This window comes from Phascolarctos cinereus, unplaced genomic scaffold (genome assembly GCF_003287225.1).
Source record: "Phascolarctos cinereus isolate Bilbo 61053 unplaced genomic scaffold, phaCin_HiC Scaffold_4;HRSCAF=312, whole genome shotgun sequence".
Classification (NCBI taxonomy): Eukaryota; Metazoa; Chordata; class Mammalia; order Diprotodontia; family Phascolarctidae; genus Phascolarctos; species Phascolarctos cinereus.
In genome coordinates this window covers 511804028-511819857 of record NW_027555847.1, presented here as the reverse complement: position 1 = coordinate 511819857, position 15830 = coordinate 511804028, and the positions used below count along the sequence as shown (strand labels likewise).

The 15830-nt window shown below is 37.1% G+C and overlaps 1 protein-coding gene across 12 annotated transcripts in view; it reads left to right on the top strand.

The window, feature by feature from the left end:
* L3MBTL4 (L3MBTL histone methyl-lysine binding protein 4) overlaps window positions 1–15830 on the top strand; it is a 483848-nt gene that overhangs the window by 220997 nt on the left and 247021 nt on the right. For all 12 annotated transcript variants that reach the window (XM_078153507.1, XM_020974982.2, XM_078153506.1 and 9 more), the window contains one exon: window positions 10912–11026. In XM_078153507.1, the coding sequence (XP_078009633.1) occupies window positions 10912–11026 (115 nt within the window). The remainder of the gene's footprint in view (window positions 1–10911; window positions 11027–15830) is intronic.

Sequence of the window (15830 nt, the reverse complement as noted above, 5' to 3'; positions counted from 1 at the left end):
GAGAGTTGATGTACTCAGTACACGTTGAAACTTTTTTTGGGGGGGACATGTCTAATGCAGAAATTTGTTTTGCTTGACTGTACACATATTGGTAACAGGTTTTGCTTTTCTTGCTTTCTCTGTGGGTGGGTAAGGGAGAAGAGGGAGGGAGAGAATTTGGAACTGAAAATAAAATTGAATTAAAAAATAAGGGAACAGTGAATAGCTAATCTTAATGCAGATTATGGTAGGTAAGATTTAATGTACTTCACTGAACACATGCATAAATAAAGAGACAGACTTGGACTACAAACTCATATTTCTATAGGTAGTGTTATGGTTTACGAAGTACTTTCTTTAGAATAAAGCTGTGATATTAGAGTAAGTATCATTGTTTCCCATCTTATTTGTAGATAAGGTCCATAGTCACTGATTAAATGTTTGATTGGATGGAGTGCTTTGGACTCTAAAACCAGGGCTTTTCTTGTGGAATAATAAAGTTAGAGAGCCTTGGCTTAAGGCTGGACTCGGGATTACTGTCTGTGCTAGTAACTCCACCTGTGAGGACTATTGATACATCTCTTAAATCCTTTCCAGCTCTTAAGTCTTCCTCAAAATTAGATCTGTTTTGAGATAAACGTACCATGTTTTGCCTCCTTAATGAATTGTGAACATGGGAATGTTTGAAAACAGAAAAACTAGCCAATTTGTTATATGTAAGCAATCATTCATTCTCAGTAACCTGAAAATTGTTCAGTGTTTTCCACAGTTCTTTGAAATCATTAGCGATTTAATTAATCTTCAGGAGTCATTGCTGTGGTTCAGGTAATTATTCACTTACACAAGAAAGACAAATAGAAAGCTCCTGGAGTCACTTGGATAAATTATACGGTTCAGAACAAGAGAACCAGTCTAGGTAAACACCAGAAATTGATACAGAAACAAAAATTTTCAGGTTGTTCGGATCCCCATTTTAAGGTCACCTTAAATATGCTGCATATCAACAACGTATATCTGTCGGCTTACATTTTAAGTTTTAATCTATATTGCACAACAAGAGAACTATCAAGATTTAAATGTAAGCTCTTGAAATTCACATTAGCATTGAACTAAAAAAAAATACAGACGAGCTGAATGTTATGTTTTTATCTTGATATTTAAAGTTTTCTTTTTGTGTTATGTCAGAGTGAAATGGTTCAATTTGTGAAAAAAAAATTTATTTAAAAGTAAATATTTTAAATTTCTAAAGCTTTGTCTTGCACACGCTTGTTTTAATCACTGATAGTAATGTATTTGAATCAAATTATACCTTCAGCCACACCAACAATTGCTATTTTGAGTGCATCACAATGCTATATGATTGAGGAAAACATGACAACTTCTGTATCATAAAATAGTAAATGATTTGAAAAGAAATCAGACATTGATGTTGTAATCTTTTAATACCTAAGTGGTTCCCAGGATGCTCTATATCCAACCACCAAACTTCTGCATTGACACCAAAGCCAGAGATGTTCCCGATCCCTTTTCCTGTGATGCCCTCAAAGTGAGGACAGACCATAGCTGGGACTTCTTTATTTTTGGAACTTTTAATCTCCATAACAGTTCTGAATTGCTCAACTGAACTGTTAGTCATTCAGTAATCATTATCAAGTACTTAACTGTGTGCTGGTAATTTTCCTAAGTACAAAACCACATTCCTTTCCTAATACAAAGACAAAATATGTCCCCTGCCTTCAAAAGAGTATAGTTTGTAACAGGGAAGACAACCTGTAAATGAGAAAGTACATATTTTTAATATCTACATTTACACCCAGAGTACAGATAAGGGTAATGTGAAAGGGAGAGCCTTGAGGCTGGGAAACCAGTTAGAAAGCTATTTCAATAGTCCAAGTGAAAAGTGACGTAAGCCTGTTTCAGGGTTATGGCTAAGTGAGGTAGAGAGAAGGGGAATTAAGCAAGGGGAGTTGTATAGGTAGAAAACAATAAGATTTAGTAATGGTTTGGCTGTAGGAGTTGAATATGAATAAGAACCAAGGTTGTGGGCCTGCATGACTGGGAGGATGGGGATGGTGATGCCCTGGACAGGAATTGGGGCTTCTGGAAGAAGGGAGGCTTTAAGGGGAAAGACAATGAATTCTATTTTGGATGTTGAATTTGAGATATCTAATTCAGTTCAAGATGTATTCAAGACAGTTGCAGAGACACAACTGTCACTCAGCATAGAGACTATGGCTAGATTTGTAGATCTGGGAATCAACTACAAATACATAATAACATTTGAAACCATGGGAGCTGATAAGATCACCAAGTAGGATAGTATCAAGTGAAAAGTAAGCTGGGCCAAGGATAAAGCTTTGGGAGATAAATAGGTGGACCGGGCATGGAATCAGGAAGACAGGAGTGTAGGTACCAGGTATAGATGGCTTTTTCAAGGAGTTCAGCCATTGTAAGGGGAGAGATATATAATGATTACTATAAGGAATGTTAAGATTAAATGTGGGGGGGTTTTCCAGGATAAAGGATATGTAGACAAGTTTATTGACCGTATAAAATATTTTCAGATAGTCATTTCTCTGGAAAAAAACAACCTGGGATAGATTAATAGGTTATTTAGTTGTTGGGACAACAAACATAAATGGAAAGGTGAGGAGGTAAAAGTAGAGTCTCATGGGAAAGTTTATATTTAGTGTTGTATGTTTTGATGAGGAGAAAGATACATTTAAACTATCTTTAAAGGTTAAAAAAAAGACTATTCCACTATTTGCAATTTAGACCCCTGTACTACATTATTGAGTCAATTCAAAGGATTCAGAGAGTATCAAGTTGCTGAATTGCATTTAGAAATTGAGTCAAGGCACTCAAAAGATGTTCTGGAGTAAAGAGAAATTTTAATTTTAAAGCCAATTAAGAACTTAGTATCCAGAAATATTGTCCTAACCAGTTCCATGTTAGAGTACATACAAATTTTAAATTACTTCTTAAAGAAAGGTGACCAATCCATGCCTTCAGGTAAATTCATATTTAGCATATACAGGTATTGTGATGAGAACAGTTGTTAAGTACCCAAAGATAGATGTAAAAGAGACATCTATTTTGCTGTGGGTATGGCTTCTGTAGATTTTGCAAAACTTAGTTGCATAAATTCCAATGTGTGTGACTTAGCATAGAATCTTTAGTGATTTAATAAAGCGCTGAATGAAGAGAGGAATCTCAAATTTCTTGCAATGAACTGAGAGATTTCTTTCAATAATGAGACATACTGAAAGTTTCTACCAAAGTGATAGCTAAAGGAAATTTTTTTTTTTTGTCAGAAGAGGCCAGTGCCCTTGACATAGCCCCAGAAGCTTATTTATACTGAAATGTATGGCCTCCATTCTAATTGCTTATTGGGATGCTTCAGTGCTTGAAATGTTGAGATGTTCACAAGTACCATGAAAACATTTATAGATGTTTTCAATGTTTTCAAAACCAGTTTTGAGATTGTATATTTCCTTTCTTATAAAATGTCAGTCATTAGAATATATCCCCTGAAGAATGTTAATTGTGTGAGCAAAAATTGTAATGATTTACAATGCTCAAATTCAGAAACATTTAAAGACATTCTAGAAAGAAAAAAAACTTAGGAAGCCTATAGAAATCTTGCATTTCTAGAATTCTAGAATAATCTAGAATTTTAATTTTATTTTTTCAAGAAAAGTTCAGTTCAGGTACTGTATAATATTAATTATGACTAAGACTCTATGAAAGGCTGCTTAGTGTATTGAATATAGAGCCTCCTTAAGAGTCAGGAAAACCTGGGCTCAAGTCCAGATTTTGATACATATTAACAGTGTGACGCTAGGTAGACCACTATAAGGCTATAAATTGCAGAACACTTGGCACTCCATGTGAAATTACAGTTCTAGACATGGCCCTCCTTCCTCCCCCTCCAAAAAAGTTCCAGACCAGAAAAACAGAAAGTACAAAATGTATGTAAAATGCATGCAACAGAAGTCTTGTTTCAGAGTGGTTTGAGCATTAATACCTTACTTGCATTTCCTTGTGCCTTAATAATATTTTACAGAGTTAAACATCGGGTTACTTATTTGTGGCTTAAGTTGTTAAAATGAGTTTTGTTATCAGTTTAGACATTTAATAATTATACCGTCCCCAGAAGTATCTAAGATAGAAGGAGGGAAAGGGGCTGGAGGAGAGAGAGAGAGAAAACATGTAGTGAGTGGATTAAAAAATTAGTGTGTATGGATTAGTAATAAATAAACTATTATTTTTCAAATTTTACTTTTTGGAATTTTATGTTATTACATATCAGTCAGTCAATATTTATTAAGCACTTTTTGCTGGGCATTGTTCATAAGTCCCCAAAGTGGAATGATCCTGGGGGGAAGTAGTAGGTAGTAGGGTGTAATCGGAGGACACTGAGTAAAAATAAGGGGATGGTGGAAGCATAAGGAAAGAAGAGAAGATAAGAACATTTTGAAAAACCATTGTAAATGTTTCATCAGTTTTGTAACAGAGTTAAAGTCATAGTGATTACATTATTTTCCAAATAAACACACAAAATGCAAGTTATAACCGATCAGTGGTCAAGTCTACCAACAGGTCTTAACAAGCAAGTATTGGCAGGCAAATGTGTTATGCATTGTAGGGAAGTCCAGTAGGCATTGGCAGGAATATGTGTGTGTAATGACTTGTTTACAATACTGTACGGTTACATGACACAATATAGTATAGTGAAAATTTCAATGCAGGACAAAACCCCACACATTTACAATAAATTATTGAATTTAAGATGTCATTTTAAAAAAAATATACATTTTTTTAAGCGATACAAATTTCAAACAAAACAAAACAAAACTGTTAAAGGGTTAAAGAAAGTAGATTTCCAGTGGGGCACTGAATTTTTTTTTTTTAAAGGGAGCCACAGGCCAAATAATTTTGGGAACCTCTGTTGTAAATTATGAAAATATAAATTATCAAAAGATAGTCTTTGCCCAGAAGGAGCTTACAGTGTAATGGAGATAAAAGGGGAAACAGAAAAGGTGGGGTGAGGAGAGAAGGTCTCTGGTGAGAGGACATGAAGGAGAAAAGCAGAGAAATGCTAGCCAGATGAAGAATGAAGTGATGTCTGCCCTGGGCCACCTCCTTCCATGAAAGTTCTGAGAGGAAAGGGCCCTGGGACAGTGAATACCGATGAATTGTGAGGTCTGGGGCTGAAGTGATCTTGCCAGGATGAAGGTATTCCCAAGGCATGATGGAGAAGTCCAGAGGAGTGCTTTTGAGTAGGAAATAAGAGCAAATGATCAACAAGCATTCATTAAATGCTTGATGTGTGTCAGGTGCTAGAGATCGTAATTTAGCTGCAAAAGACCTTAAAGGCCATCAAGTATATCCCCCACCCTAGTTTTCAGATGAAGAAACTGAGGTACAGAGGGGTTCAGTGACTTTCCTAAGGTCACAGAGTGAGTAAATATCTGAGGCACGATTCAAACTCAGGTCCTCTTGACTCCATTTTCAGCACCTGCAAAGACAAAATTAAACAATTCCTGCTCTTGAGTTGCTTATATTCTATTGGTGCAAACAACACGCACACAAATGAATAGATAAAAAATTTATATAGGAAATTTTAAAAGTGATCATATTTCGGGGGGAGGGAAAGATGGGGATAGAGGCACCAGCAGTTGGAGGGATCAGGAAAGGCCTCATGTACAAGGTAAGAAGGTGGCACTTTGCCTGGGCTTTGAATGGAATAGAAGCAGATGAGAACAGGTGTATCAGTATGGGACAGGATGGGGGGATAGAATATTCAGGGAGTTAAGACATTAAAAGAAAGGGAATGAGGCGTTTATTAGGAGTAATGTGGAGGTGATAGGACAGTCATTGTCCCACAGGATGCTGTTGCTAGATGCTTTGGTTAACAGGTCAGCTTCAAAAAGGATTAAACTTTCGTGTGACAGAGGGTGCAAGAATGACTTAGGATCAGAAAGCCCAAGGCAGTCCCAATCTCGTTAGTATATAGAATACCCACTCTTGAAATCACTAGTCCATCAGAATAGAACAGGCAAAAAGGCGTTTCTCACATTCAGAAGTTGGAAGGAACCTCATCTAGCCTCAGACCTGAGCACTCTTCTAGAGCACTATTCTGTCTTTTCTGATTTCCATCCATAATGTGCCGACTATTTCTGGTGTTCATTTCCTGCTTGCCTGTTCTACACTCTTCCCCAGTGGATTAATGTTGATAAATAAAGTATGGGTGGTAATTCATAAAAATTGTATACAAGTATTCCCCTTCTGATCCTGCCGGTGTACTACTGACTGAACATCCACGTTTTTAGACCACTAACTCTTAGGAGAAGAGGTGATTTGGATCTGATCCAGATAAAGAATTTGGATCCAGCAGGTGTGTCATGATGACCACATTAAATTAAGTTCCACTTATTTTTAGAAGCAAATTTAAGTCTGTCTCCTTAACTAAAATTAATTAAATTGAGAACAGTTTAAAGGCTCTATAGCCTCTTTAAAAAATCAAACAACATTTTTTTTTATTGCTCCCAGCAACACAAATGAACTACTAATTGTGATGATTACTTTTATTTCTGGTACTTAACTAGCACTTTATATTTTCAAATGATGTTTTCAAATATTAATATACAAAATCTATACAATATCTGAGAGCAGCATAATCTATCAAAAGTGATGAAACTGATCCGATGAAAGGTTAAATGATCTGGCCAATATGTAGCAAATCAATGCCAAGAGGAGACTAAAGATATAAATTAGAAAATGACAGAATGCTTGAGCTGTGACTTAGTGATCATGTTGACCAAATCCTTTATTTTGGAGTTGAGGAAACAGGCCCAGAGAAGGAGAGAAGTTTGCTCAAGGTCAACAGTAAAGGATTAGTAGAGCTTTGATATAAATTCAGCATTTCTAAAGTCCAGAGTTTTGTTGTTTTTTTTTTAAATTACGGATGCCTTTTCTTTTCATCAGCATAATATAGTAATTTTTCAATACAGTTCCAATTAAACTCTACCTGATAACAAAGAAACACAGGTTCATGTAATTGACAAAAGAGGCAGGAGAAGCAAGCATGATATCCAAAAAGGCAATAGTGGTCTTCGCACTGCAGCCCAGTGAATTGATCCTGTATCTATTTTTTTTTTAATTTTCTTTTTTACAATTGACTGCTGTTGTCCTGCAACTGCTTAAGTCGTGGTTCTTTGTCTCAGAACTTAGTTCAGAGATTCAGCTGGCCCATAATGGATTAAGTTTAAAAATCCAGCTCTCCTGCTAATCACTGTACTACTCTTGAATTTTACTATCCCTGGGGGATGTTTGGCACCAGGAGTTTGGTCTAGTGTCTTTACACCACCAAGCTATCCTTCAGGGATACTGGTTTGCTGTCCACAGTCTGGCCCACTAACTTTGCGTCTGGACTCAAACAGTGAGCACTTCTTAGTTTCAGGAAGGAAAGAGGAAGTCTTTGCTAGTGCTTTGTTACCGAACTTCCAGCCAGTCATTTTGTTCCTCTCACGTCAGCTCTATGTTGTCCTGTCCGGTGATTTCATGTACCCTGTTCTATTCTTTGTTCTGTACTCCCTAAAACCTATAAAAGGGGAGCTCTTCTTTTAAGGGTCTTAGGCATAAATGGAGGAAGCCATTGACCATCAAGTGGCCTGGCCCTGTTGAGAAATGATATCAAGGCTTGGAGAAATTTGCCTCAGTTTATCTTTTTGTCATATTTTTATTCTGACAACAGTAAGGGATTATAGGTAACAAAATGATACATACATTTTCATATGTGGTCAGTGTGTTAATTTGTTTTGCTTGACTTTATTTGTTTTTGGAGCCCAGCCTTTTTTTCTTTTTTGGGGAGAGGAGTGGAATGGCAGGGAGTGATAGTGATGCATAAGAGAGCAGAAGGGAGTTTAAAAAGAGACAGTTGACCTGAGACATATTGGTATTACTGTTTAAATATAATATGTACTTTATGCTGTATGTAATAGATATGCATAGTGTTATCTATGATACACTTTCTGTTCTTTGCGTATGGAAATATCCACGTTTGTTGATGTTTGTCAAATTCATAATAAAAAATTTAAAAATACACCAATTCCCTTCCCATTCTGTCTCCGTTAAATATTCTAGTGCAGGAATTACTAACTTTTCTCTGTGGCACAGTCTCTTTTGGTAGTCTCATTAAACAATTGAAGGAATTGCTAAATTTCAGTTAGAAGTTAATGAAAATAAAGGTGTATTTTTTCTTCCATCCCATTTCACAGTTCTAGGTTAAAACCCTTGGCACTTCAGAATTGTATTTGCTACCACCATCCAGTTAATTCAGCTCTCACACTTACTCCCAGGTGCTGTCATAATTTCTGAGAAATCTTCTAAATGCTGTGTGAAATACCACCTGTTCTGTCTTCTATTTCTGAGGCTCACAACACCTCTTTTCCTTACCATATTATATTGGCAGTAGTCTTCATCTAGCGTTTTTAGATATTTATGCACAGAATTTCAGAGCTAAAGGAAATTCAGAAATCATCTAATCCAAATGATGCCTGAAAAAGAATCCTCTCTATGACATCTTTAATAAGTGGCTATCCAGGCTTTGTTTGAAGGTCTCCCCATAATGGTCAGGTGGCTTAACTATGAAAGTGTAGTTGTTAATAACTCAATGTCAGCATAGCTGGGGTATCTCCTGTAATGGCTCAGATTTGTGCTGTGTTGTTTAATATTTTTGTCAATGACTACTTACTAGATGGCCAGCTTACCAAATTTAAAGATGGTACCATGGGATAGCTAATAAAGTAGATGACAGAGTGATGATCCATAGGGTTCTTGGCATTATAAAGCACTGAGAGAAATCTAATAAGTTTAACTCAGTAGGGATAAATGTAAATCTTACATTTGGGTATGAAAAGATCAACCTCACAGTATAAGACATGGTTAGACAGAAATTTTTCTGACAAAGATCAATGGCTTTCTGTGGACAGCAAGCCCAGTGTGTTTCATCAGCATGACCAAAAAAAAAAGCTAATCAATCTTTGCCTGCATTAAGACAGGAATATCTTCCAAGAATAGGGAAGTAATAGCCACACTGTACTCTTCTCTTATCTGAATTATTGTGTTCAGTTCTGGACAGCATACTTTATGATAACCTGGGAAGTATTACAGGGAGAATATGAAGAATGTGAAGAGGATGATCAAAAGCCTTCAGTCCACAGCATAGAAAGATGTGTTGAAGGCACTGGAGATGTTTAGCCTGGGAAAAGCAATACTTAGGGGAGGCGTGATAGGTGTCTTCTCATATTTGAAGGTCTGTCACCTAAGAAAGGAATTAAATTTGTTCTGTTTGGCCCCAGAGGGAAAACCCAGTAGCAATAGGGGGAGATTGCAAAAACTTGATATCAGGAAAATCTTCCAAACAATTGAAGCTGTGAAAAAAAAATGTAATGGGCTACATGAAGAAGTGATGAGTTCCTCTTGCTTTGAAGGTCTTAAATCAGAGTTTGGGTGGATGTTTATTAGGTATATTAGAATGAGGATTCTTTTCTTATAGAAGTTATACTGGATGGTTTCTGAGGTCCCTTCCATTTTCCCAGGTAGTCTAGTCCCCTTTTGGAAAGCTCTGATCCTTAGGAGTTCTTCCCATCCCTACCCCTCAACCTTCAGTCTTCCACTCTGACATCTGCAGAATTTCCAGTCTGCGAATTCCACCCATTGCTGCTGATTCTTGTTATTAAGTTGTTTTTCGCTTCTATCTGACTCTCCATGACCCCATTTGGGGTTTTCTTGGCAAAGGTACGAGAGTGGTTTGCCATTTCCTTCTCCAGCTCATTTTATAGATGAGGAAACTGAGGAAATCAGGGTTAAATGACGTGCCCAGGGTCACACAGCTAGGAAGTGAAGCCAGATTTGAACTCATGAAGATGAGTCTCCCTGATTCCAAGCCCAGTGTTCTGCCTACTGCGCCACCTAGGGGCCCCTTTTCCTGATTGTACTACATTTTGCCTTCATGTGTTGAAAACAGCCTTGAAAAGAACTATCTTATTTCTCTCTCCCCTCAGACGTGGGGCCCAGAACCTGACAGACTACTCCAGATTTTTTTTTTTTATTATAATAGACTACAGTGAAACATCAATCTCGTGTTTTTGATATTTTGCTTCTGTAAGTTCAGCCTGGGATGTCATTTGAATTTTTTTGTCTACCACCTCAAACTATTGACTTTTACTGCTTCTTCATAAGAAATATTGTCTAACCATTCTCTTCTTCCCCCACATTTGATACTGTGTTTTTTAAACTTGGGTAAATAGAAGACTTACATTTACCCCCTACTTACCTATAGTGGAAACAGTGCCACATCTCAGCCTGATGTGGGCAATTAGGAGGCATATTTTCTTTTGGGTGTGTGTATTTAGGATGTGATGAAAAGTGTCCTAGGGTTTGCCAAACCTGAAAACGTGCCAATTTCTGAAGATAAACATATGGGGAAAGATGAGACCAGAATGAAAATGAGAAACATCTATGGAGATGATAAAACTCTGGTCAGGAAATCAAAAAATGTTTCGGTTTGTTTTATCACTGTTTTTGATTATATGAGAAAAGATGATATGAGAAGTCAATAGCTGGTTAAATAGAGAGTGTGACAATGGCATTTAATTTTTGTGAAAATTCTCACCCATGTCTGAATCTACTTGTGGTAATAGAAAAAACAGACAAAAAGTCAAAAGTTTTATTATTTCTTTGAGAAATATATGTGTCTTGAACTCTCAATTTAACTTTATTTTTATTTGCTATGATCACAAATAATATTTTTTGATAATTTTATACTTGTGGTATGTTGATCTCTGGTTAATAACATTTTTTCATATATATATTTGGATATATGACTATCAAAATGCTGATTATTCAAACTACACTTTTTGACAGGTCCACTTTGATGGCTGGAGCCATAAATATGACTATTGGATGGATGTTGACAGCCCTGACATCCACCCAATAGGATGGTGCAATATGACAGGTCACCCCCTAGAGGTGCCATATCGTAAGTACAATCTTTTTCATTGAGTTTTGTTGTTTTTCAATTGCCTTGCATGCATTTGAGCCTTAGGGTTGTTAACTTCTTTTATATTTCAAATAGCCAAGTATTTAATAGGCAAAAATACAAAAAAGATCATTGAAAATCAATAATCATCCATGATTTGTCATGCATAACGAATTAGGTATGATAATCAGAATGGATTTTAGATAGTATTAGCTAAATTTGATTGATAGTATTGTCCGTTTTAAGAATGGAAACCAAGCTGAGCAAATTAATGCCATCTTCTGTGTATAGATTTTGTGTTTGTCAGTATAGTGTAATGTATTAGATCTTTGCTGCACATTCATCTGTACACGTGTCATTATTTACTGGAGTGTGTAAGCTTTAGAATATAGAAATTGGGTATTCATTGTTTTTCTATCTAGCCCTCTCCTGTAGCAAATACTTAATAAACATTTGAATAAAAAAAGAACAAATGTATGAATGAACATATTTAGTACTCAGTCCTTATACTTTATTAACTGCATATTCCACTGTAGGATTTTATTTTCATAAAAAAATGTTTTTGTGTAGAAATAGAATAGCTTCCAGTAATTGCTTCTTGATGTGTGAACAATAATAAAATCTGTTGATACTGAGACCCTGGGGGTGTATATGTGTGTGTTGTGTGTGTGTGTGTGTGTGTGTGTGTGTGTGTGTGTGTGTGTGTGTGTGTGTGTGTTGTTACTTACCACACCTTTTATCCTTGTAACTAGTGTCTAATTTTTTATGTAAATGATTCCTTTGATTTGCTCAGACTCTCATAACTAGTAACTTATTTCAGATACACATAAACAGTTTTTGCTCATTGCTCTAGCTCTTATATGTACACATTTGATAGATGAAATGTAGGCTTTTGATCTACAAATTAGATTGGTTTCTATTAAACCAAACACAGAGAGAGACTTCCTTAGGCTGTATAACTATTGCAAACAGATATGTCTTTCAGAGAATCCCCTACTCTTAAAAGGTGTCTTTTATAGTCAAACATATTCCACTAGCATACCTACTAAATACAAGTGGTAAAGGTAGGTGTGGAAGGAAATATGCAACTGAGTAGCTTTATAATCATTTCAATACATGAATATGTAGCAAGAAAAAAGCAGAGAGGAAAATTTAGCAGAGAGTAAAATTTTACTATAGGGCATCAAAGTCTTTTAGGGAAGAATGGACTACTAATAGAAACTAAGGTATGTACAATAGGGACTGAAATTTTAATGAAAATGCTGAAAAACTTGACTGTCTGGTTTCAATTCCCTTTATATATGACTTTTAGTGTCTTTTAAAAATGGGAAGAGATCTAGGGCAGTACAAGAATCAGAATACCTGGGTTTGAGGCCAAACTTTAACTTTTGCAGTGGGATTAGCTGAGTGATCTTAGGATGGGTGTTTAAACTCTCTCAGTCTCAATTTCCTAATCATTGAAATACTGTCCAGTAGGGTAGTTATGGGAAAGCACTTTGTGGGCCTTAAAGTACTCCACATTAATGGGAATTACTGCTGTTTCTACAAAATGAGGGAGAGTGAAGCTCACATTTTCTACATCATGGGATTGTGTGGATACAATTTTACTACTTTTAGAAAATGCTTTGTAAATCATAAAATACTGTATAAATGTCATCTTTTGCTATTTTTCATTACATTCCACCACACACGATAATAATGCATGCTATCATACTATTTAGTGATACCTTGGGCATGTGGGACACACAGAGAGAGCCTGATAGATTTATCAGGTTGGAGAGAATTTCTGTAACCCTGAAAGTGAGGATCCCTGCACATGAAGGAAGAAAGAAAACAAACATTTATTAAATGCCTACTATTTGCTCGGCACTGGACTGTGCGCTTGGAATACAAATACAAGCCAGAAGAAAAACAGGCCCTGCCCTCAAGGAGCTTGCATTTTAACAAAGGAAGACAACATACAAAAGGGACCTGAAAAGCTAGGAGAAATTGAGGAAGGCTGGCCTGAGCCCTTCAGCAAAATGGAGGCTTCAGAAAGAATTCACCAATGGGAGGAAGGGAGCTGGTTTTGCCAAGGGATATTCCATGATGAGCAGATCTCAGCAGTGTTTGTTGATATGAGACAAATCCTCAGCAGCGTATTGTTCCTCTTGATCCCACCTGAGTGAGCCCTGCGTCTGGATTAACTCACACTTAGATTGAGATTTTTCTGAAGGGTAGATTGAAGTTTATTTTATTTTATTTTATTTTAGACAAGATACTGGGGAGTAAGGAGCTGGGAGGCTTTGACTTACAGATCACTATGCAAGGGGAGAGGTAGGGAGGGGAGAGAGGGGAGGGAACTGCAAAGTTCAGAGGTTGTGGTCATAGAGCTAGGATTTTGTTGGGTTACTGAAAGCCAGAGGTATTGCCTGGATCACAAAACAGGGATCACAGAATCTCAGAGTTAGAACTGACCTAATATTTTCCTTTAAATCTAACCTCCATAGGGGCAGCTAGATGGTACAGTGGATAGAGCACTTGCCCTGGATTCAGGAGGACCTGAGTTCAAATGCAGCCTCAGACACATAACATTTAACATTTACTAGCTGTGTGGCCTTGGTCAAGTCACTTAACCCCATTGCCTAACCCAAAGGGAAAAAAAAAGCTGACTTCATAAATCTAACCTCCGTACTTCTATAAGAATCCCTATTTCACTAAAGCCCCTAGATCTTTTTCAGGTAAACTGCTCTCTGCCCATCGTTCTCCCATTTGGGATACTGATTTTTTATTTTTTTAGCTGGAAGTAAGATTTTGCATTCAGTTCTATTCAATTACATCTCACTAGATTTAGTCTCAGTGTTCTAGCTTATGCTGGTCTTTTTTGGGGACCTGACATCACATGTATTTATTATTCCTCCCAGATGTGTATCTTGTGCAAATTTGAGGAATGTGGCAGTTGTGGCTTTATCCAAGCCACTAATGAAAATGCTATACAAGGACTCAGTTTCTAGATCAAACAGAATTTATTAAGGGAGCCAAGAAACGTGGTCCAGGGGTCAGGTTACAAAATTTGTTACCTAATTAACAGTGAAGATCTTACTTGCATAAACAGTTTGTATAATTTGATGCACTGAGTTTCCTGCAGGTACTTAAGTGTTTTTGAACTGTCCAATAAGCCATAAAACTTCCTCTGAATTCATTGCAGCTGAGCTGCTCTCACTGACACTATTACCCACATTATTCTCAGGGGAACAAGGGAGGGAGATTCCCCTATTTCTGGACCTGATACTTTTAGGATGAGTTTTGCCATTTTGGTGGTGAAATGATGTTATGATAGATCCCAGGGCTTTCTTCTGTTACATTTCTCTCCCTCATAATGTCCAAGTGGCCCTTGGGTTTTCAGGAGTTGAAACCTTCCTGAATGATGAAAATTTTCTGCACAGTAGAATTCTCTAAAAGGAGTATCTATCATCTCTCTCACTATTTTGATTTTCGGGTGTGTTGGAGATATTTTAGGTTCTTGTGGTCCAACTGCTCTAAAATAGTATGCAAAGACTTCTCAAAGTTGTGTTGCTTGGTCTCATATGGCCCTATAACTCTTGGCAGGTTTTTTCCCCATTTGGCCTAATTGCTTTCTGCTGTTGCTGCTGTGGAATGCTTAGGATCACAATGTATTTTGGTGTGGTGCCAGCTGGGGGACGAGGTAGCCTAGATTGTCATAGCCAAGGTATCTGTCTCTACCCTAAGTAGTCACCATTGACATCATTGCAACTCACATTTATATAGTACTTTTAAAAAATTATTAGCTTTGGTTTTTATATTACTTATATTTCCCAGTGTATCTTTCCCTTTACTCCCTACTAGAGAATCATCTCTTTTGACAAAGAATAAAAAGGGAAAAAAATAGTTCAGCAAAACTAGCCATGTAGTGAAAGGTTTAATATCATATTTCAAGTCCCACAACCATGGTTCCCACCCTTACAAAAAAGTGGGATGGTATATATTTACCCACTTCCCTTCCCCTGATCCCCAGCCCTATCTCCTTCCCTTATCCCTTTCCCCTATGCCCTTCGCTTCTCTTGTTCCTTTATCCCTTTCCCCAGCTCCTTTTATCCCCTTCCCCTGTCGCTTTTTCTTAGACCAATACCTGTTTTTATGTCCTCATTTTCATTCGTCTTCTCCTTCCTTTTCACCTTCCTTTCCCAGGGTTACGGCATAAGAAGGAGAGAAAATAAATGCTTATTAATTAAAAACATTATTTTCTAAAGAAATAAATAAAAACTTTGTTGCTTCTGGTGGTCTTACATAGTTCCAATTGAATGTGGTATCTTCGATCTGGCTTTTAGCAGCATGGTACCATAGAAAGAGCATTGTCTTTGGAGTTAGAAGGCCTAGGTTCAAATGCTGCCTCTGATACTGACTACCTAGGTGGTGTAAGCAAGTCACTGTATCTCCTGGGGCCTCTCCTTATCTGGAAAATTCAGAGGGCTGGACGAGGTGCTCTCTGAGGTCCTTTCCAATTCTGGATCTGTAATCCTGTGTTCTTTACCTAGCATATTCATCCAGTTGTTTTTTTCTTGGAGAGTGCTGCTTTTGACTTGTTGAGAGTTTGTTTTTACATACACATGCAATACAGACAGTCTACCCAAGTCTTCTTCCACTGCTTTCTCTTAGTGTGGAGCTGACATGTGGTTTTTGAAGGCTTTGCCTATTAAGCACAAATTCTGACAGGGCTGATATTGTCAGAGTGACCACCCTGGGTGAGTTCAGACAGGCTCATCGCCCAGCAAATGGATGCTGACCAGGTGGGAATTTCTTAAGG